The 24,461-nt window shown below is 40.3% G+C and overlaps 1 protein-coding gene across 4 annotated transcripts in view; it reads right to left on the reverse strand.

Annotated features, from left to right (window-relative positions):
* The window catches only part of Hip1 (Huntingtin interacting protein 1), a 604,867-nt gene that overhangs the window by 7,120 nt on the left and 573,286 nt on the right, over positions 1 to 24,461 (reverse strand). For all 4 annotated transcript variants that reach the window (XM_067154583.2, XM_067154580.2, XM_067154584.2 and 1 more), the window contains one exon: positions 14,637 to 14,809. In XM_067154583.2, the coding sequence (XP_067010684.2) occupies positions 14,637 to 14,809 (173 nt within the window). The remainder of the gene's footprint in view (positions 1 to 14,636; positions 14,810 to 24,461) is intronic.

Here is a 24,461-nt window from a genome sequence, read left to right on the forward strand (position 1 = left end):
TTCGATCCCAACTCTGACGCATATTTTGAATGAGCAGTGTGCACACTTAAAGCAGACGCTGACTTAGTAGTAGTAGTAGTAGCAGTAGTAGTAGTAGTAGTATGGCCTGGTCTAGAATAACAATTTAGACCTATTCCAAAGTATACCACCACTGTTCACTAAATAACTCAAAATTCAACCCTGAAAAGAGCCGTTTCTTAAGAAAAGCTTTTTCCTCTTCACTTTTATTAATTTTACATTTATTTTTATTCCAAATTATCAGTGAAGAGGGGGTTTCTCCTCTGGATAGGAGGAAAAATTTGCCTTCAAGTCACATTTTTCCGCCGCCAGTGTAGTGAATTGACATTTTCCGACTCAATGGGTACTCCTAGGAAACAGATTAGTAAAAGGGCATAGTTTTTGTCCTGGGAGTCTGCACTATTCGACCCTCTCTCCGCCGAAAAAAGACAAAGAGTATTCACGAATCACGGGGCTCTGCAGCTTGGTCATTCCAGCTCTGGAACTTTGGACTGTCAGATCGGCAGTGTAGTCCTGTTCATTAAAAGTGAGAAAATGTGTGGTGTTTCATTTGATCGACTTTTTCATATTGCTTTTAATTGCGCCATTTCTACTGATGTCATTGTAATGTATGTTCATTTCAGTTGGGAAAACCACTAAGACTGTTTCTGAAGATGTAAAAAGGCAGGTAGAGAACGAGTGCCTGCCATTACAGTGAAAATTCCCTAACTCAATCTTCATATGAGAAAAGATGTTTGGTGACTTCCCCGGCGCATTTCTTTTTTTTGCTATTTGCTTTACGTCGCACCGACACAGATAGGTCTTATGGTGACCATGGGACAGGAAAGGCCTGGGAAGTGGAAGGAAGCGTCCATGGCCTTAATTAAGGTACAGCCCCAGCATTTGCCTGGTGTGAAAATGGGAAACCAAGGAAAAACCATCTTCAGGGCTGCCGTCGCGTTTCTAGGGTAACTTTAAGAGCTATGCAATTTAATACAGTCTTGCTCACAACGTATACACTAGAATTCTGTATATAGTGTAGAACCTTGGAGTAAACTATCACAGTGCTATCATATTTGATGCTAAATTAACGATGGAAAAATTTAAGAGTAAACTAGACGCATTAGCATCAACTCCACTATTCCAACCACACCAGAAATTTAATGTGCTATCAACCTACATATGCCCATCTTTGATCTATAAATTCCACACTACACCTTTACATCGTATACCTGCGAGTTTCCTAATTGATACTGAAACTAATCAAAAGTACTTTGAAAGAAGTTCTTCAACTTCCAATAGATACACCAGACAGCATGTTATACTCCGACAAAAAGTATAAAGGACTCTGTCTTTTCAAGTGTGGTTGGGAGGCTTATCTACAGCACATAAATGCATGCCAAGTTCGCCATTGATCCAACAATATACACATCAGTCATACCAGAGACCTCCATACAGAAACAAAGAAGTGCTTCGAAAAACTTGGCCTACTCCTGAATACTGAACGCTCCTGCGACAACAACTCCGTGAGAAAGAATTCGATGCCTGGTGTGCCTTACCACAAAAAGGTAAGGGTGTTATACTGTATAAGGAATACACTCCAGCCAATCAGTAGGTGAGAAAGCCCGAAGGTTTAACCAGCAGCGACTGGAGAAATGCCATAAAACTGACAGCAAATGTAGTTCCAGTTCGTGCATTACCTGGCAGCTCCTAAGACTGAAACACTTGGTCACGTCTTGGGTTCCTGTCCATTTAGTGACGCCCTGCAGAATTCACAACATCATCGAATAAGATCTACGATTGCCGAAGCCCTGAGAGAAAAGCACTATAGAGTCCACGAGGAGGTACATGGATTGTCTCAGACATGTCAAGCCGGCGGATTGACATGATTGCTATACCACCTGGCTCAAGTAAAGGGTTCATAATAGACCTCACAATTAGAACCGAAGCATCATCCACTCAACCACATGATGTACACAAGCAGAAATGTGATATATATGAACCCACAATTCCATACTATGCCGAGAAATATCATCTGGACTCCATAGATGTGTTAGGATTGATGATAGGAGCAAGAGGCACCATTACTCACACATTCCACAACTTTTGTAAGAAATTTAATCTGCATAACCAACTCATTAAGGGGTTAGCAGCCCTGAAAGGATCGTTAGCAATAGTAAAAAATCATTTATACTCCTAGTTATATCTTTGTCCTATGAGGAATTTCTCATGGATTTCATAACTATTGACTGATACATTTTTATTATTATTTAAGCTTTACTGTAGTATACCTATTTACAGACACATTTTAAACAGTCCTTGCAATTACTAATCAAAATTTTTATGTAACCTTTGTCTTTTTGACAGCCTCCGAATGGGTGAAGCAGAAATAAATGCATTTCTAAATAAATACATCAGCTAGTATTATATAAAAATAACACGTCCTGACTGACCGACTGAATGATTAATCATCGCCGAGCCAAAACGACTGGACATTTATATTACAGTGTAGGTGCTCACTAAGGAAGGATTTCTGGACAGTTTAATGATGTGAAAATTAGTATTTGAAATATCCTTTAAAAATAAAGAAACATATATTTTTTCGTTTTCAGAAAGTCCTCTTAAGCAGGTAAAAATAAGTGAAAAATGTGTTGAATCCTTCTTATCAGGGTACTTATATCTTAAAAACTAAAGATGTTAAAAACGTAAAAATTGATACATGGAATCTCATTTAAAAATAAGAAAATTTATTTTTTTGTTTTTGGAAAGTCCATTTGGGAGAGTCTGGTGTGTGTGTGTGTGTGTGGATGGATGGGAGTGAAAAGAAGTGAAAAGTGGGTAAATTTTTAAAATGAGTATACAGTAGAGTCTCGCTCATCCGACCTTCGCTTATCCGACATTCCGTGTTATCCGACACTGTTAGACTTAATTTCAACTTTTGGTGGAGACTAAATTCAGGCACACCCGCTGTGGAGGGTGCGACCATGGGACAAGCACTGGCCTGAACGCTGGCGGTAGGACTGAGTTTTTCTCAAGGACAGGTGCAGTGAGTCTTCAGTCATTGTAGTATTGGTTGGGTGCGGATGTTATGGTTTTCATATCCTCTGTGAGTATGGCGAGTAAATAGAAGAAAGTGATTGTTTCTATGGAATACAAATTGAGTGCATTAAAGAGACTGGACAAAGGGGAAATTCTTCCAAATGCGGCTTCAGATTATGGTGTTGGACGTGTTACAGTGGGAGACTGGAAAGAACAGAGGGAAGAAATTGAAAAGTTGTACTCTACCAGGATGAAAAATGTCAGTACGAAAAAGTAAGTGAAGCACTATTTCTTTGGTATCTGAACACCGGGAAAAGGGCCTGCCAATATCTGGCACCATTCTGCAGGAAAAGGCTGTGTATTTCCAGAAGTAGTTTAATGAAGGGGACCCTAATTTTCCTGCCAGTGCTGGGTAGCGTGATCAGTGGCAGAAACGGTACGGTATTAGGTAGCTTAATATCTGTGGAGAAAAGTTTCCTTTCGTAAAACATCTGGAATGTTTTCGTTTAATACTGCATGCAATGTACAATTGAATTGGTAATTCATTAAGTAGAGCACCGTAAAACATGTCATTATTTTAGCCTTCCGGTTTGTTTCAGTTCATTTTCAAAGTTATTCCGTATTATCCGACATTTTCGGTGATCCGACGTACTCCAGGTCCCGTTTACGTCGGATAATCGAGACTCTACTGTATCTCAAAAACTTAATGTGTTACAGGCATAAAAACTGGTATTTGGAATCTCCTTTTAAAATAAAGATGTCCACTTAATGGGGAAGGGGTGTGAAAAGAAAGGATATACAGTTCTAGCTTCTGTCAGAGGAACCAATTAATTATAGGAAATACGTGGTTCAGGAAGAATAATAGTCAGAAGATAACGAGGTATGGATGGGGAGATAAAAGAACAAAAACTCTGATAGACTATATACTAGTGTAAAAAGGACATCGGAAAGAGCTAATGGATGTTACAGCCATGCCAGAAGAAGCTTTTGGGGGTGATCATAGGGCAGTGGTAGCAAAACTAAGAGTGGGAAAGGTCATTAAACTGCCAGAGAAAAGAGAAAGAAAGATTAAGGTCTGGAGATTAAAGGAAAAAGAGGTTGGAGAAGAGTTTAAGAAAGATTTAAGACTACAAATACTAAGGACAGATAGCAGCGATGTGGAGCAAGAAGGAAAAAATTTTAAGAGGGCATTTGTAAGTAGTGCAGAGAAAACATGTGGAAGAACATCAGGAAAAGTAAAGGAAAAAGCGACAAAATGGTGGAATGATAGAGTGAAGGAAAAGGTAAAAGAGAAGAAGAAAACTTGGAACGAATGGAAAACAAAAAAGACTGAAGAAAGTACATACATACATACATACATACATACATACATACATTATCATTATAGACTGTTATGCCTTTCAGCGTTCAGTCTGCAAGCCTCTGTGAATTTACTAAACGTCGCCACAATCCTCAATTTGCAACTAGTGTTGTGGCCTCATTTAGTTCTATACCTCTTATCGTTAGAAACTGAGTCTAACCATCGTCGTCTTGGTCTCCCTCTACTTCTCTTACCCTCCATAGCAGAGTCTATTATTCTCCTAGGTAACCTATCCTCCTCCATTCGCCTCACATGACACCGCCACCGAAGCCGGTTTATGCGTACAGCTTCATCCATCGAGTTCATTCCTAAATTAGCCTTTATCTCCTCATTCCGAGTACCCTCCTGCCATTGTTCCCACCTGTTTGTACCAGCAATCATTCTTGCTACTTTCATGTCCATTACTTCTAACTTATGAATAAGATATCCTGAGTCCACCCAGCTTTCGCTCCCGTAAAGCAAAGATGGTCTGAAAACAGACCGATGTAAAGATAGTTTCGTCTGGGAGCTGACTTCCTTCTTACAGAATACTGCTGATCGCAACTGCGAGCTCACTGCATTAGCTTTACTACACCTTGATTCTATCTCACTTACTATATTACCATCCTGGGAGAACACACAACCTAAATACTTGAAATTATCGACCTGTTCTAGCTTTGTATCACCAATCTGACATTCAATTCTGTTGGATTTCTTACCTACTGACATCAATTTAGTCTTCGAGAGGCTAATTTTCATACCATACTCATTGCACCTATTTTCAAGATCCAAGATATTAGACTGCAGGCTTTCGGCACAGTCTGCCATTAAGACCAAGTCGTCAGCATAGGCCAAACTGCTTACTACATTTCCACCTAACTTAATCCCTCCCTGCCATTTTATACCTTTCAGCAGATGATCCATGTAAACTACGAACAGTAAAGGTGAAAGATTACATCCTTGTCTAACTCCTGTAAGTACCCTGAACCAAGAACTCATTCTACCATCAATTCTCACTGAAGCCCAATTGTCAACATAAATGCCTTTGATTGATTTTAATAATCTACCTTTAATTCCATAGTCCCCCAGTATGGTGAACATCTTTTCCCTTGGTACCCTGTCATACGCTTTCTCTAGATCTACGAAACATAAACACAACTGCCTATTCCTCTCGTAGCATTTTTCAATTACCTGGCGCATACTGAAAATCTGATCCTGACAGCCTCTCTGTGGTCTGAAACCACACTGGTTTTCATCCAACTTCCTCTCAACGACTGATCGCACCCTCCCTTCCAAGATGCCTGTGAATACTAGGGTTGGGCACTATGTCCCTGTTTCGGCACAATGTGCAGGTGCACAGTTATGCTCCGCTGTTCCAGAACACCGAGTGTCAATTGTTCCGAAACATTCTCAAGCGAGCCGGAGACACTTACTCGCTGTCCCATCAGAAGTGCCACTATGCACTGCCCTTCGCCTACTAGCTGAACTGTGCAGCGGGCACACGGGACGCGGGACTGTAACTGCGCAGTGTAGAGAGAACTTCGAAAGGCAACTTTACATGCTCCGCGCCAATGGGAACTGGGAATGTGCCTGTACGGAACGGGCTGTGTGGTGTGTGCCTGTGTGTAGTTATGGCCATGGTCCAGCATAAAGCTGCAGGGAACGTGAACGAACAGTCGGAACACTGAAATTCGCACCCACTAATCATGTTTAAAGGCTGCTTTTGGGTTAAGATTTTCCCGGTCAATATAAAATACACATAACACGGTTACAATGGCAGTGCAGGTGTTTAAAAGTAACCAATTCAAAAATATTTTCACCAGTTGAATGTATTGGCCTGTATTGTGAGTAATTAGTGAGTAATTAATATCTCGAAAATTTCCCTCAACACTTTCTCGGGGATTGACGTTAAACATTAATTTGGACTTTAAGGAAACTTTTAAGCCCAAGAAAAATATGGGTCGTCGCTTTGGAATTAAAAATATACCTGGATGAAAAAATTGTTGTACTTTGGTGCTGTTAGGCCGGGCGCACATTGAGAAGCAGTTGGCCGCAGAGCAGAACAGCGTGAAGCTTACGAAACTGCGAAGTGGACGCGAGCGCACATTGCCACACAAGGTCTTGTCGGTTTTCAGAAATAACATGTTTTCTTTAGACTCTGTGATACTGGGGCATCCAGTATAAAGAGGCTCTTCTTTTTCTTCAAGCATTCGCAATTTTTCTCATTTTGTTAGTCATCTTCACAATTTCCCTTGTGCTGATGGCAACGCGGTTATTCAGCTTAAGACAATCGCAATAAAAACAACCACCTTCGCCAGTTTACAAGACTGAACAATATTTCTATGTTACCGATGTTCGGCGTTCATATGGACTAAGCAAAGAATTTAATTCATGACTATTTTTTATATTTTTTACGTCGCACCGACACAGATAGGTCTTATGGCAACGATGGAATAGGAAAGGGCTAGGAATGGGAAGGAAGCGACCATGGCCTTAATTAAGGTACAGCCCCCCAGCATTAGCCTGGTGTGAAAATGGGAAACCACGTATCTTCACGGTTGCCGACAGTGGGGTTGGGGTTCGAACCCCCTATCTCCTGAATGCAAGCTCATAGCAAGGCGATCCTAACCGCACGACCAAATTGCATGGTAAATTCATTAATAAGATCACAGTGGGGGAGAGGGAAAAATATGTAGTATTTACAAATGTACTGCTAGATTTTCATCTAGTTGTCACAAGATACTAAAATCAATCAACATTGACAATCTGTTGTGAACGCGTTTGCATTTATATTTGACAAGACATAATAAATGATTTTCGGTATTTATCTCTTCACATAAATGTGATGATGGATGATGGCGACGGAGTCGGCGATGATGCTCTCCATAATCAGCATTAGATCTTTGTCTGAAATTCTATATGTTGCGAGAACTTGGGTCACGGATTGTTTCATAGATATTTGAGGATTACATTTTTTTTTGCTGTTTGTTTAACGTCGCACTAAAACATTGAAGGTTTTCGGCGACGGAAGGGTGGAAGATTGGGAAGGTAGCGGGCGTGGCCTTAATTAAGGTACAGCCCCAGCACTTGCCTAGTGTGAAAATGGGAAACCACGGAAAACCATCTTCAGGACTGCCGACAGTGGGGTTCGAACCCACCATCTCCCGAATGCAAGCTCACAGATGCGCGACCCTAACCGCACGGCCACTTGCTCGGTGGATTACATTTTAGGCCTTTCTCTAAACTACCTTGTTACGCAGCGTGAATAAAATGATTTATAGCCCAGACTGTAGTGCCTTATTCCCCGAATTTACATACCGATTTTCATTAAATTCTGTTCAGCCATTTTCTCACGAACATACATACATACATACATACATACATACATACTGCATTGCAGTCCACGCGATTCACATAGTACCTACAAAACATGGTGAGACTGAACGGCTGTGGTAATTTTCTCCTCCATTTCTTAACTAACTGTGTGACACGTGCGCAGGAAACTGTGTTTCGAAGACTGCGCGTGGTAGGCAGAAGTAGGTGCAGAACCGCTCTGCTCTGTCCTGCCCTGTCTGTCAACTTGTGATGGTGCAATGATTTGTGTGGATTACAAAAATCTGCTCTGCGCTGCACTGCTTTAGCTGCTTCACCTGCGTCCCAATGTGCGCTCTGCCTTATGCTCTCTGCACTTCGAATTCCTTCCCTCTCAACTTCCATTTACTTTCTTCAGTATCTCGAAAATTTCCCTCAACACTTTCTCGGGGATTGACGTAAAAATTAATTTGGACTTTAAGGAAACTTTTAAGCCCTGTCATATGCTTTCTCTAGATCTACGAAACATAAACACAACTGCCTATTCCTCTCGTAACATTTTTCAATTACCTGGCGCGTACTGAAAATCTGATCCTGACAGCCTCTCTGTGGTCTGAAACCACACTGGTTTTCATCCAACTTCTTCTCAACCACTGATCGCACCCTCCCTTTCAAGATGCCAGTGAATACTTTACCTGGTATACTAATCAATGAGATACCTCGATAGTTGTTGCAATCCTTCCTGTTTCCTTGCTTGTAGATAGGTGCAATTACTGCTTTTGTCCAATCTGAAGGTACCTTGCCAACACTCCATGTTAATCTTACTACTCTATGAAGCCATTTCATCCCTGCCTTTCCACTATACTTCACCATTTCAGGTCTAATTTCATCTATTCCTGCTGCCTTATGACAATGCAGTTTATTTACTATCCTTTCCACTTCCTCAAGCATAATTTCACCAACATCATTTTCCTCCTCCCCATGAGCTTGGCTGTTCGCCACACCACCAGGATGATTTCCTTTTACATTGAGAAGATGTTCAAAATATTCCCTCCACCTCTCCGGTGATTCCCTGGGATCCATTATGAGTTCACGTAAATTACTCAAAACACTGTTCATTTCCTTTTTCCCTCCCTTCCTAAGATTCTGTATTTCTGTCCAGAATGGTTTCCCTGCTGCTTGACCTAGCCTTTCCAGGTTATTACCAAAATCTTCCCATGACTTCTTCTTGGATTCAACAACTATTTGTTTCGCTCTGTTTCTTTCATCTACGTACAAATCCCTGTCTGCCTCGGCCCTTGTTTGGAGCCATTTCTCATAAGCCTTCTCTTTACGTTTACAGGCTGCTCTCACTTCATCATTCCACCAAGATGTTCGCCTTTTCCCATCTTTACACACAGTTGTTCCTAGGCATTCCCTTGCTGTTTCTACTACAGCATCGCTGTATGCCACCCATTCACTTTCTATATCCTGAACCTGCTTACTGTCTACTGTCCAAAACTTCTCACTAATCATATCCATGTACTTCCGTCTAATTTCCTCGTCCTGGATATTTTCTACCCTTATTTGTTTGCAGACAGATTTCACTTTCTCTACCCTAGGCCTAGAGATACTTAGTTCACTACAGATCAGATAGTGGTCTGTATCATCGAAAAATCCGCGGAAAACTCTTACATTCCTAACAGATTTCCTGAATTCAAAGTCTGTTAAGATATAGTCTATTATGGATCTGGTACCCCTAGCCTCCCATGTGTAGCGGTGAATAGCCTTATGCTTGAAGAATGTATTCGTAACAGCTAAGCCCATACTAGCACAGAAGTCCAGCAAACGCTTCCCATTCCCATTAGCTTCCATATCTTCCCCACATTTACCAATCACCCTTTCGTATCCTTCAGTTCTATTCCCAACTCTCGCATTGAAATCGCCCATTAGCACTATTCTATCCTTGCTGTTGACCCCGACCACGATGTCACTCAATGCTTCATAAAACTTGTCAACTTCATCCTCATCTGCACTCTCACATGGTGAATACACGGACACAATTCTTGTCCTAATTCCTCCCACTGACAGATCTACCCACATCATTCGCTCATTTACGTGCCTAACAGAAACTATGTTGCGTGCAATGGTATTCCTGATAAAGAGCCCTACCCCAGACTCTGCCCTTCCCTTTCTAACACCCGTCAAGTACACTTTATAATCTCCTCTCTCTTCCTCGTTATCTCCCCTTACTCGAATATCACTTACTCCTAGCACATCCAGATGCATCCTCTTTGCTCACTCAGCCAGTTCTACCTTCTTTCTTCCACAAACCTCATAAATAGCTCCCCATCGAATTCCATTTCGTTCGCCAAGTTCTTTCCTAGGAGTCCCTCGCCTGTCAAATGGGAGTGGGACTCCGTTACTCCCATAGGTCCTAGGCTTGCTTAAAGTGTTCTGAGCTTGGTAAATTCATGAAGCAGGATGCTACCCTACTTGCACATAGTCCAAGTGAGGATCTCTCCTCTAACGGGTTATGGACCACCGGTAAATTGTATAGTCCTAGCCGCCTGAGCACAGGGAGGGCCAGGACTCAGAAAATGTCCGTGATGCCCACTCCCATTCCATAGCAACTGGTATCCCGACTCTCAGGACCACTTACTAGGCCACTCAGCCGTTGCCCATGGTTCACGAACTAGGACGTGACTACAGAAACCCACAAGCATGAAAAGTAAAACAAAATATATAGAAGCAAAAAGAGATTGCAAGAAAGTAATTGCAGAGGAAAAGAAGAAAAGCCGGGAAGATTTCACCCAGGAAATCAGGGAGGATTTAAATTGTGGGAAAAAATTATTATTTGGAGTTGTAAAAAATAGAAGGAATGAGAAGGTGAACACTGGATTCATAAAAAAACAAAGGAGAAATATTGACTAAACCAGAAGAGATAACGGACAGATGGAAAGAATATTTCAGCGAGCTACTAAAGGTGAGACATCAGATAGGTGCAGAAATTACACAAGCAAACAAAAGTGAGGAGTAAAAAATAAAAGAGGAATCAGACATTAATATGGCTGAAGTGGAATGGGTAGTTAGTAAAATGAAGATGGAAAAAGCTGTGGGAATAGATGAAGTGTCAACAGAAATGATCAAAGCAGCAGGACCAGTGGGATTGCAATGGACATACAGACTTCTCCGATGTGTGTGTGTGCGGACAGAGAAGAAAGTTCCTGAAGACTGGAAAAAGGGAATAATATTACCAATATTCAAGAAAGGAGATAGGAAGATATGTGGTAACTACCAAGGAATCACAATCATTTCACAGACTGCCAAAAATAATGGACAGAAAAATGAATTAGAGTAAAAGTAGAAAGCCAAATAGAAGAACAATTTGGATTTAGAAGAGGCAGGTCAACAGTGGAACCCATTTTCATCCTGAGACAAAATATGGAAAAAAGTTGGGAATATGGGAACGATATGATAATGACCTTTTATTGATTTGGGGAAGGCTTATGGTAGCATCCCTGGAACAAAAGTTAGGGAATGCCTAATAAACAGAGGGATTGACAAGGAATTCAGAAACATAAATGCAATGTAAAAAGATTATTACAGTAGTGTAAAGTCTGCAGTCGGGGCATCAGAATGGTTTAGAATTGGAAGTGTGCTGTCACCCTTACTGTTCTTAATGGTGATGGATGACATCATGAAGGCAGCAATGAAAGATTGCAGTAGGAAGAAGACGAGGGTGATGTTGTTTGCAGATGATGTGGTGATTGGGGGTGAGGAGGAAGTGGAGGTTCAAGAACAGTTAGACGCAATAAATAAAAATATTTGGGGACTAAAGATAAATGTGGAGAAGAGTAAAACAGTAGTGATGAGTAGAGGCGAGAAAGGAGGAAAAGTAATTATCAAAGTGGGAGATGAGGAATTGGAAGTAGTAAAACTCTTCAAGTACTTGGGAAATGTACTGTCTGAAGATGGAAGAATAGATTTGGAAATTAACAGAAGAATACAACTGGGGAGTGCTTTCTATGAACAGATGGGAGGACCAGTATGGAACAAGGATATACCAATGAAGGCTACAGAAGTTCTGTATAAAGCTTATTATGTTCCTATAATGACATATGGAGCAGAAACTTGGACAATGACTCAGAGGGATGAGAACAGAGTACAAGCAGCTGAAATGAAATTCCTGAGAAGTATGGTACAAAAAACGAGGAGGGACAGAGTAAAAAATGAAGATATACGGAAAGAACTGGGAGTACAGAAATTAAAGGACAAACTGGAGCAAAACAGATTGAAATGGTTTGGACATGTCAAATGGATGAATGCAGTAAGACTACCAAGACGAGCAGTGGAAGGACGAATGACAGGGAAGAGAGGACGAGGAAGACCAAGAATGCGGTGGATGGACTTGGTGAAGAGTAGCATTAGAAACAAAACATGCATTGGAACATCGTGTCGGAAGAAGAATGGCAGAATGACAGAACAAAGAGGAGAGGAATCATATTTGCTCCCACCCGGTGTCAGCTGGAAATGGGAAAATTATGATGATGATGATGATGATGATGATGATGATACAGTTCCAGGAATATAATCTCAACATCAGCGAAACAAAGACAGTGGTGACAGCAGTCAACAGAGAAGGTCATCGAGCAAGTGTAAAACTAGGAGACCACCAGCTAGTGTGTGTGTGGATAGTTTTACTTATCTTGCAGGTGCAATCTCCACTGATAATTTGGTCAGAAAGGAAATTACAAACAGAGTGAAAAAGGGATCAGAATTCTACCAACAAGTAAGAACACTTCTATGGGATGAAATGATTCTAAAACTGGCCAAACTGATGATGTTTAACAGCTATTCCATAGCAATATTGACCTATGGTAATGAAGCGTGCACCCTCACAAAAAGAGATTCATCAAGACTGCAAGCATCAGAGATGAAATTTCTCAGATCCACCATCCAGAAGACCAACATGGACAAGTTAAGAAATGAGGAGGTGAGGAGAGAAGCCAGAATAAAGACATCCCTATTAGACAGAATTGGCACATCCAAACTACGGTGGTACGAGCATGTGATGGTGATGGAGCCTACAAGAACAGCCAGAATAAATTTGGAAAGAAAGCTGGAGGGGAAAAGACCTGCAGGAAGATGATCTAGTTACCGGTACGGACAGTGGATGATGATCTCCATGACAAGTTGTATATGGACAGGAAGAGGCTCATTAACAGTACCCGGGAAACTGGAACTGGATGATGATGATAATAATGACATATTACAGAAACTGAAGTGGTTACACATGTGAAAATTGGTACTTTGAATCTCCTTTGAAAATAAAAAAAAAAAACACGAATTGTTTTGTTGTCAGAAAATCCACTTAAGGAGGAGGGTGAAAATAAGTGAAGGAGGAGTTTATTTCTGTTCATGAGGATACTTATCTCAAAAACTGAAGATCTTCCAGATATAAAAATTGGTATTTGGAATCTCCTTTAAAAATAAACGAACATACATATATTTGTTTTCACAAAAGCCACTTAACAGGGCTGAAAAGAGGTGAAAAAAGAGTTTAATTATTTTTATATCTCAAAAACTGAAGATGTTACAGATGGGGAAATAGGTATCTGGAATCTCCTTTAGAAATGAAGAAACATGTATTTTTTTTTTTGACTTGAGAGAGGACCGTTTCTCACATGTACAGTTCTATGTCACATGTTCCAGAGTGCGCTCTGCCAGTAGCCTGGTTACCTTAGCCCCAAAAGGCAATACCACAAACGTGGTTTACAAAGAGCTTCTGAGAAACTGAATTTTCTGGTGTATTTTAGCTGTTTTTCTGATAATGTCTTAGTGCAGTACCGAGGAATGATTAATTTTATCAAATTATGAAATTCATGAAAGGGCTAGTTTTAGTGATAAGATTTCAACGCTTTTCAGCAAAGTTTGCATCCTTCAAAACATGCTAAAATAATACATGTTTTAATACTGTTTGTGAATGGAGCATCAAGGCCCTATCAGTGACACTTCACTCAATTTTATAACTCCAATTTGACAACAAATTGTAGTGTTTTAACATTATTGTATGTTGTTTTATAAAATTAACTGGTACTGCTATATACATCAAAAATAAATCAAGTATTGATTAGGTGGGAAATCCAGGTTTATAATTGTGATTGTTGGAACTATCAATATAGGGCTAATGAAGCTAATAAACTACGACATGGGTCATCTTCAGCCATAGACTAAAACTGACAAATTAACGCTTTAAAAAAATATTATGTACATATTACAAATTATTTTGTAAAATAGGTGTTACACCCAGGGTATGTGTGCGTGAAGAGACCTTACTGACAAACAGCTCGTCAATTACGATTTTGACTTTTGGTTTTGCAAGGTCCCCTCTAGCATATAATTTAATTGTAACATCTCAAGTCTACCCACTTTGTGTATAGCTGTTTCAACATTTGACACAACTCTGTTCCTCAGCAACACAGACTTTCACCAACTAAGCACACAGCTCAGCTCCTAATTGTATATATACAGGGGTTACTTATTAGCACTGTTCATTTTAGATTAATATCAATGGCAATGCTGCTTATGAAAATTTGACTAGTGGACTTTAAATTCACTAATTATAGTATTATAGACTGAAACATCTTTAGCTCATTATGGCAAATGAGTTTGCAAAACAATGAGAAAAACACCACAAACAAACTGTTGTTTCTCGACCCAGGCAAGCGACACGAGTTAGTTTGGGGAATTTCCTAAGTCTCAAATCTATAGTTTATTTCAGAGTACATACAAGGGGCAAGCACCAAGCTTGTCAAATGATTTAGAACCATAATGATGCAACTTTCAATTTCAAATCTCACTGTGTTGAAAGGGAATCAAACTGCAGGCTCTGGCTCATAAGGATGAAAGGTTCTACTTCTATTCATGTTTAAATTTAACATGTGCCACAAGCTAACGCTCTACTTACGACTGGATCCCAGCCTTCTACTTCGCCGGCCAGCTGGTAGTGTTGGCGTCTCAGAGCCGACAGTCTTAAACGTTCCTGCTGCAGCGAAGCCTCCAACTCGATGACTCGTACCTGAGATTCCATCTCGAGTCGCTTGGCTTGGTGCAGCGACAAGCCAGATACATCCAACTCCTCTGCAAAAGGGAGTAAAGGGTATAGGTGGCAGTGATTATCATCTCCTAGACATATAAATACACAGTAGTATGTCCTGAAGCTCATCACCTTGGTGAGATAGAGATGATCCAAATGAAAAAGACGACACCTGTTTTTACACTGTCAAAAACATTCCTTTCTGTTGGGTAAACATGCAATCTGCCAGAATTGTTCAATTTACAGGTTTGTGATATCTAATAATAATAATAATAATAATAATAATAATAATAATAATAATAATAATAATAATAATAATAATAATGTTATTTACGTCCCTCTAACTACTTTTATGATTTTCGGAGACTCTGAGGTGCCGGAATTTAGTCCTGCAGGAGTTCTTTTACGTGCCAGTAAATCCACTGACACGAGGCTGATGTATTTGAGCACCTTCGAATATCTGCCAAGTTGGAGTCAGAAGGCCTGAGCCACTCAGCCCAGGTTTGTGATATCCCTCTTCAGTTGATTTACAACTGTTATACTCTATCTCAAATAACCTGGGAGATAAATAAACTCGTGTTGAATGCAGTGGTACTATCTATATTTTAGTAAGGCGTTAAAAATACTTGACGTGTGTTAAGTAATGTTATTTCCATGTAAATGTTATGTACGCCATCTAAATCTGTTTTATCTTCACTTTTCAGTCTTAAAAAGCTGTTTAGTTTTAATTCATGATTGATAATCGTGCATTAAAATGCCTTTTGAGAGGGGCAATGTGTCAACAGCAGAACAGCCATTACACTATTCAGTAACGGTAATTTAGCTAACATACAACCCACGTGCTTTCTGTTTACTGCTGTGTTCCGGTTGTTCTTTGCATATTATTATGAGTTTCTTTCGTGCTAATATTTTGTAATATTTCATTGTTAATTTAGTTGGTGGTCAGTCTTTGTTTAGGATTTAGTTAACCATTTTAATTGAAGATGGGTGAGCCCGGCCATTCTCATGCAAAGCGTAAGAAGGGAGAAAAACAGCGTGTTCTCAACGTTTAGTGACTCAAATCCTTGTGACGCTACTTCGGCATATGACGCATATCGAGTAGATGATATCGCATTGCAATCGGGAAGGCAAGTTTTAAGGTTACCTCTGTACCATTGTCCAATGGAAAGTGTGTGGAGCCAAGTTAAGGGCTATGTGGCCAGGAAAAACAACACTTTCACCCTTGCAGAAGTAAAGAAAACTGTTGCTGGAAAGGATTGAACTAGTGACCCCTCAACGTGTAAAACACGTCATCGAGACAAAAGAAAAACGAATGTGCGATACAGGCCAGTTAGTAGTGATGACGGCGATATGGAGGGAATCGAGTAACCTATCTTTCTTCCGCGGGCGACATTGGTGAGTACATTAACCTTCAGAATTGTATTGAATATCACCTTGATTTATTCTGGTGATTGTATAAATGTTGTATTCATGTTAGTTACAGATTATTTGAACTAGTTATCGATCTCTTGAATGATGTTTTTATGCGACTAGTACTGCAACACGCACGCGGCCGGACTATGAGATAGGGTATAGGTTCTTCAGTCGACCGAGAACTGGAGAGAGTTTGATGTAAGTGGCCAAGTTCTTTAGGATCCATTTCTTTCTCTTATGTGAATGAGTTTCAGCATATGTAAGTTACTTGTTACATAAATGTATTGGTGTGTCAGACGTTAGGACAATCTCATGTGACCAGCATGGACACAGACGTGCCAACTTTTCAGGATCATATCCCGACATTTTACGATACATCATTGATGACGTAACTTTGAAGAATATTTAACACATTATACTATTATGTCTTGGTTGTGGCATTATGCACAACCATTAACCCACTTCCCCTATCCTTCACTTGAGTAATTCTTGTCTGGCGCACCCACGTTGCAGGGTCTGGTAGGCCGGTGTGAAGGAGAGCTAAGTTCGGGCAGGGACTCGGTCTCGTGGGTATAACGTGGAACCCGAGCCCAGCTTACGGGTGAAGACCTTAACAGCGAACAGGGAACCCATCCTCGCTGGGGAAAATTAGAAGAGGAAACCACTGCCTTGTGAAGAAGAGGGATCTTCAAAGGCTAAGGGAGTAAACCCCGAAAGAAAATCCTCAGATACGTTAGGCTTAGCAGGTCAGCAGATGAGTAAATTTGTACTTGCTTTCAACTATAACACAAGCCTCGGTTGGAAGTTTAAAAATGGAAATGGAATTGAGAAGTCTCTGGCTACAGTTGCACAGTATGATGGTAATGCTGATGTTCGTGCAAGTGTTAGATCAGAGAACAAAACCCGATTTGCGACAATAAATATTTTAACAATGAATGGGAAAGAAAATGAATTGACTGACCTAATGGAGAGACGAAAACTCGACATCCTGAGATTAAGTGAAGTAAAATGGAAAGGGTAAGGAATGGAGAAACTAAGAAAGGGGTACAACTTGTACTGGATGGGTAACAGTAAAGAGAAAAGAAATGGAGTGGGATTTATAGTGAATCAGAATGTTGAACCAATAGCTGAAGTTGAGTATGTAAATTAAAAAATTATAATAATGCACAAACATGTAAACAAGGAACATACAGGTGTATGCTCCACAGACAGGATGTAGCGTGGAGGAAAAAGAAGATTTCCTCAATGAACTGGAAACACATATTGTTGGAGATGGGATCATGATAATGCTCATGTGGAAAACAGAACGGGATATGAGAATGTTCTGCGCTCACATGGGTATGGCGATAGAAATGAAGATAGAGAGAAACTGTTGGACTTTTGTATCAGAAATAACCTGATAATAAAGAACACATGGTTTATGAAGAGCAATAGCCGATATACAGTAGTTGGGATGGACAGTATGGAACACGCATCGATGTTATAAAAACAGACCGAGGATGCGGAAGATATGTCATGAATACAAAGATAATCCCCAGTGAAAGTATGGAAGGTGATCGTAGATTATTAATTGTGGAATTAAAACAAGTAAAAATTCCTAAAATTGTATTGAAGAAGAAACCAAAGATCAGGATTTGGGAATTGGAGGGGGAGGATAAAAGAATGGCATTCCAGGATTGGATAAAAAGGAAGTTGCCTAAGACAGAAATACGAATTGGAGAAGAAGAGTGGGACAATTTAAGACAAACATTTGTGGAAGCAGCAACTGAGGTATGCGGGAAAACAAAAGCAAATGTTAAGGAAAAGGAGGGGGGGGGGGGAAGAGAGAGAGAGAGAGAGAGAGGAAATATAAGAAAGGAACAAGGTGAAGAAAGAAATGGATAAGGAAAAGCAAAAAACATATCAGAGGGATGAGAATAAGATAGAAAGGTTACATGTGGAATGCAAAAGATGGAAACTACAAGTAAGGAGGATTATCAAGGTAGAAAAGGAGAAATGATGGAGAGAGTTTACGAACAAAATTGACCAAGATAGTCAAGGAAATCAGAAACTATTATACAGGGTAATAAAATCGAAAAGAATAAATCAAGAAAAAAATCAAGGCATTAGAGAGAGAAGATGGATCCATAGTACATGACAAAAAGTGTCTTCAGAAGGTGATGGCAAAGTATTATGAAAAACTTTACAATGAGTATGAAGAAGGGGATAAGAAAATAAAAATAACAAATGGAGGAAAAGAAGAGAATCCGATAACATGGTTGGAACTTGAAAGGGCAGTGAAAGCAATGACCAAAGGTAAAGCAAGCGGAAAAGAAATTCAATGCGGATATGAATTTTTTTAAAAGTTGTTTTACGTCGCAGATAGGTCTTGTGGCGACAGTGGGACAGGAAAGGTCTAGGAGTGGGAAGCATTTGTCCGGTGTGAAAATGGGAAACCACACAAAACCATCTTCAGGGCTGCCAACAGTGGGGTTTGAACGCACTATCTCCCGAATACTGGATACTGGGCGCAGCTATCGAGCTCGGTACCGCGGATATGATTAAGGCAGCAGGAAGCATTGGACTACACTGGCTATACCGACTCCTCATTGCCATATGGAAAGACGAAAGAGTGGCAACAAGGAATCATTGTACAATTGTTCAAAAAAAGGAAATAGGGTTATACCTCTATAATTTTCACATTTCTTCCTATTATCATATGGGCTAAAAATAATGGAGAAAGTCATAGACAAAAGACTGAGGGATATAATAGAAACACAGAGGAAGAACAATATGGATTTAGACCGAATAGATCAACAAGACTTGATATTTACAGTGCGAACAATAATGGAAAAAACATCTGGAAAGGGACAAGGAAATAATCTTCATATTTTTGGATTTGGGAAAAACTTATTATTCAGTTAAGAGAAAACATGTATGGGACAAGGAAGTGCACTGTCACCATGACTGTTTGATGGATGTAAAACAGGGTATCAGTAGTGATGAAGTGAATGCTTTGGTATTTGCAGATGATGTGGTGATTTGGAGAAAGGGAGAAAAGGAAGTACAGAGGAGACTGGACATTTGGAATGAAAATCTGAATGAGTTTGGAATGGTAGTTAGTAAAAAGAAAACTGTAGTCATGCACTGTGGAAAAGAGAAGCCAAGTGAACATAGAACGGTTAGAGAATGTAGAACAGTTTACATATCTGGGAAGCATTATTAATGGAAGTAATGAAATCAACCCTGAAATTAATAACAGACTAAGTAAAGGTACAAAATTTTATCAGGTCAGAGAGCTTTTATGGGATGACAAAGTACCAAAGAGAACGAAATTAACATTATATAAACAGTATGTCATACCGGTTGTAATATATGGACTGGAAATGCTGGTGACTAATAAGATCCAAGCAGTAGAAATGAAATTTTTAAGAACATCGGTTAAAAAGGCAAGAAGAGACAGAATTCAAAATATTAAAATCAGAGAAGAGCTAAATACAGAACATACAGAAAGCAAGACAGATGGTTCGGACATGTAAAAAGATGGGAAAGGAACGGGTAGCAAGAAGGGAATTGGAAAGAGAAGTTAAGGGAAAGAGACCAGTTGGAAGAGCAAGAAGAAGGTGGATGGATCAGATTTGGAAGGACATTAGAGAAGCTGGATTGGATGTGGCAGAAGTAATGGAGCAGGAAGAGTGGAAGGACAGAAAGGAATGGAGGCGGCTTATTAAGCAAACCCGGGCGACTGGAGTGGGATGTTGTTGATGATGATGATGATGATGATGATGATGATGATTATGATATTACTCAATTATGTAATTTCTCTTATTTATTTTTTAATAAATACTGAAATACTGCTTGCATCTTAGCTTTAAAACACACAATTATTCATTATAATTCATAAATTTCAGAACTAGATTTATGTTTAAAGCACTGGGCTGGTTGAAGGGGTTTTAAGGTTAACATTTTTTCCAGAATTCTTTTTCGGGAAGCCTTGATTTGAATTGAGTTTTTGTCCTTGTAAGCATGCTAAAAAAATAGTCTCACAGTCAGCATTGCTATGTGGAAATGAACATTACATTAGAGATTTAGCCATATTTAAGAACACCACCAGCTGATTGCATCAGTCTTGCCAGTGCCCCCTGAATATCAATTCTCTTCACTTACTTAAAGAACCAAGAATTAAACAAATACAGGAATACTAAATCTGTTCTTGAAATAGAGAGATGAAGGAAGGACCAAAAAGAGGGAGTCTCACGCTTAAATCAGGGGAGTTGGCACGTCTGAAGAGACACTGTGCAGGACGAGAAGAAAGGCTGGACTGAGACGGGAATCAAGGCAGGAGGGTTTGAAGAATTGGAGAAATAAATATATGCCAGAGCTTAACAAAAGAAAGGTACAGGAAAAGGATAGGGAAGCACCAACAGCGGGCAGACAAGAAGCAGAAAGATGATGAACGGTTCTGAGACTAGGAGGAGAAAATCCACATAATGACAAAGCTACCCCTGGTCCCATAGAGGCTGTAATGAAAGGAGGAGTAAGAGGACCTGGGTATAAAGTGGTCTGGAGAGTGAAGATGAAGAACATAATTAACGCTTGTCAGCCTAAGTGGCGACCGCATGGATAGAGTGGAGGATAGAATAATAATGGTAGAGGTTACTGTTGTCAAAGTTAGGTAAAGCAGACAAGAGAATAGAAAAAAGGACAGTTATCTAATGTTAAGGCCAGGTGCTTCCCTAGACCTCAGCATCAGTTGATGCCCAACAAGGGCAACAGGGTGGGAAGTTAGGGTTTATTGGTGCCTGGTGCGAATGGGGACAGGAAGATACATGCAGGTCCTGCAGTGGCTGCAGGTATGTGTAACCAGCCAGTCAAGGCAATGTAGAAAGCTCGGCAGAGTCTGCACTGAAGGTGATAGACGATGATGGTGGTCATGACGACCTGGTCTGGGGTAAGAGTTACTGAAGATTCTGCTGCTGATAGACGTAAGCGGCAGGTCTATGTCCAAAGGGGAAGAGCCAGACGGTGGGGAGGGGCGAAGATTGGTACAGTTCATAGAGAGTGAGAATGGTTTTAAGGTTAGGTAGGCACCTGAATGCGATTATGGGGCTTTCTGGAAAACGCCCTGGTGTAGAGTGAGGATGAAAGAAGACTGGAAACTTGTTTTAAAATGCGATTGATTTCGTGTAGGCCAACATGATATGCGGTTCTGAAGGATGGTGGTAACAGCAGTAGTACGCACAGGCTTTAGAGGTTGAACACGTCCGTTTGCCCTAGACTGTAACAGATCATTTTGTGTGATATGGGTGATAATGGAGATACTGCTAATGGTTGGTGGGTTTGATTCTGCCATCCTGGACGTAAGTTAGAGATGTGGGGGAGACCTGCCAAGTGAAATCGGCCCTCTAATTAGAGATGAGGTGGTGCAGGAATGAATCAAATAGGCTTCCTTCCTCATGCCACGGGAGAAAGATATTGCCAATGAACCTGCCTGCACCAGACTAGTGGCTGGAGATGTTCAGTAGCAAGAAAATCCATAGAGTTTTTCCACGATACGTACGACGGAACAATCCTGGAGCCTGTAGCAGTGCCACAAAACTGATGGAATAATTCCCCCTTGAAGTTGAGAAAGGTGTGGGGTGTGGATGTACTGTGAGAGGTCAACAAGGAAGGAAGTATAGGGCACAAGCATTGGGATGCGGTATGTTCAAGAACTCAATGGCCCTAAGTCACCTACGTGAGAGATGATGATGTAAAGCGAAGTGACATCAATGGAAGAGTAGCCACACATTCTATTTAATGACCAGCATCACGAATGTAAGAGTCAAGGGACCGTAGAAAGTGTTGAAGATGCTGGTCAAACAATGCTGAAATGGATTCCATGAAAGAACGTTGCTCGGAAACAACAGGGCGTCCTAGATTGTTGGCCTTCTGTCTTGGGAAGCATGAGAAACTTTGGAATATGAGGCTCGTAGCTGGTTTGGGATGAGAAGAATAACAACACAGGATTCAGACAGACCCTCATGTGGTCCACAGAGTTTGATGTAAGAGCCCAAGTTCAGAATCTGATCTTGTGTGAGGTTTTCTATCCTCCACTCATGAAGGCTGTAGCTGAAAATATTGGACCCACGTCTTTCTTGTATGTGTAGACTTATAAATATTTTGCTCCTGCTGGTTTTCTTAGCTGAACATCTAATCTAGAATTAATTTTACATTAGGACATACTACTGTGATGTACTTACAGTATTTGATCAGCCACAAGATCGATTTGGACTGATACGTGGCTTTACAGAGGTAAAATGCTATTTGCATTTGTCTGGCTTCAATAATAACAACAGACATACATCTTCAATAGCGTTAAGTCTGCAAGCCTCTGTGATTTTATTAAACTTCACCACAATCCTCTATTTGTAAGAAGCTCTGAGGCCTTGTTTAGTTCTATACATCTATACAGAGTATAATCATCATCGCCTTGATCTCTCTCTACTTCTCTTACCCTCCATAAGAGAGTCAATTATTCTCTCAGATTCTCCCTGTACAGCTCATTGACAGCATCTGCATCTTTCCATCCTATTAAAATCACTTTAGAAATTGCGTTATTTGTAGCATTTTGGGCAAAAGGAACATCCGTGGGACTCGATCGGCATGTGCTCAGAACCGGACCCGTGAAAGATAGCCTAGCAAACAATGGAAAGGTGTAACCAAGGACAAGCCCGCGAGAAAAAGCGCTCTCAACTATGAGACAGAGTTGGAGATAAGATGTGACCCAATGACAGTAATACGTCTATTTTACAGGGTTCCACACTAACAGAAGAAACTTCCTGTTTTTTCCTGCATGTTTCACAGGTGCCACCGAAAAATTTTGGCACGCAAAATTATGTGATATTTTGATCCAGACATAGGAAAAATATGTGAGACACATCAATGAATAGAGCTGAATTTTCTATGTATCCCAGACTGAAAATATGGGATACTTTATTCACATGGTGAATCGAGGTCACCAGATGTCCGGTTGTAATGTATTGCTAAAACACGTGTCAATGTGTTGCATCTCCCAAGCCGAGAATTGAGCTCAAAGTAAGCCCCTCCTCCGATAGGACGCGAGTGATCTCATTAATTGCGGGAGCTTGATTACTTAAGAACTGCCGATTCGATTGCAATCACATCTGGCTCAACTGAAAGAGGGAATCGAGGTCTACAATACAAACTCTTTAAATGTCTTCAACTCCAGTTATTAACGCCGCAGATTTCCTTAATTAAGCGTGAAAGAGCCTCCCACCCCAAGGACCAGCAAGTTGACAATATAAGGCCGACCCTGGCCCACGCTGAGAACAGTCTATTGACCACTTACAAAGACGAAGTGAGTGCCCGTTGCGATCGTAAACTTCATAACGTGAACTGTGTGTTATGAACTTTAACAATAGCCAATCGAGCCTAGGCAAGTGTCTCAGTGCTGTGCATAAATTAAGTACGCTGCCAGAAAGCATTTGTATAAATGAACTGCAGGAGTTGGCTACGAACAATGCCAGCATAAATTGATATGTGCTATCAGTAAATTAGTGGTATCCAATTCGTAGCAATAACGTTCGGCGGTAGGATAGTGTCGACAGGGACAATCCGCTATTCGGAGTCAGGGTTTCTCAAGCTTTATAAGTCATGCTACTCACTGCGTTAATGAATGCCGCCCGTGATTAGAGTGACTTTTTTTAAATTTTAAATTTAAATCTAAGAATTTCATTTTTGTCCGTATTGAACTGAGAATGGAAGATAGGTAAAACTTAAAAGGGTCCACCTTTTCAATACAAAAATGTTATAGTTTATTTATAACATATATTTGCACTTGGAACTAGTTTCGACGCTGTTTGGCGTCATCATCAGCCAAAATGTGGGAAATAGGCTAGCATGTAGGCATTTATATTACACAAGGCGTTACATTAAACAATACACATCTTACAAGGAGATAAAAACAGGGACGAATATAGAAACAAATGAATCGTTGAGGAAGCAAAAGTTATACATATTAAAAATAACCTTAACCACACATCTTGCAGTGCGAAAATATTCGTCTTGAATGATTCCTGAATACAAAACACACGCGCACACATTTCTGAAGAGCCAGCAGGCAGGACAAAGTAAAGTGAAACCTTAAGAGTTCTTCTGAGAAGAGTTCATCATTTTTTCTATGTTCCGACTAACTAATGAAGTCTCCCTTGAGTTCCTGATAAACATGCACAACAGGAAATTCTCCTTCACTCTCAACAATAGCTATAAAGACCAACGGTAAATTTCATTTTAAATATTGTG

Source organism: Anabrus simplex, chromosome 10 (genome assembly GCF_040414725.1).
Source record: "Anabrus simplex isolate iqAnaSimp1 chromosome 10, ASM4041472v1, whole genome shotgun sequence".
In the NCBI taxonomy this organism is placed as follows: Eukaryota; Metazoa; Arthropoda; class Insecta; order Orthoptera; family Tettigoniidae; genus Anabrus; species Anabrus simplex.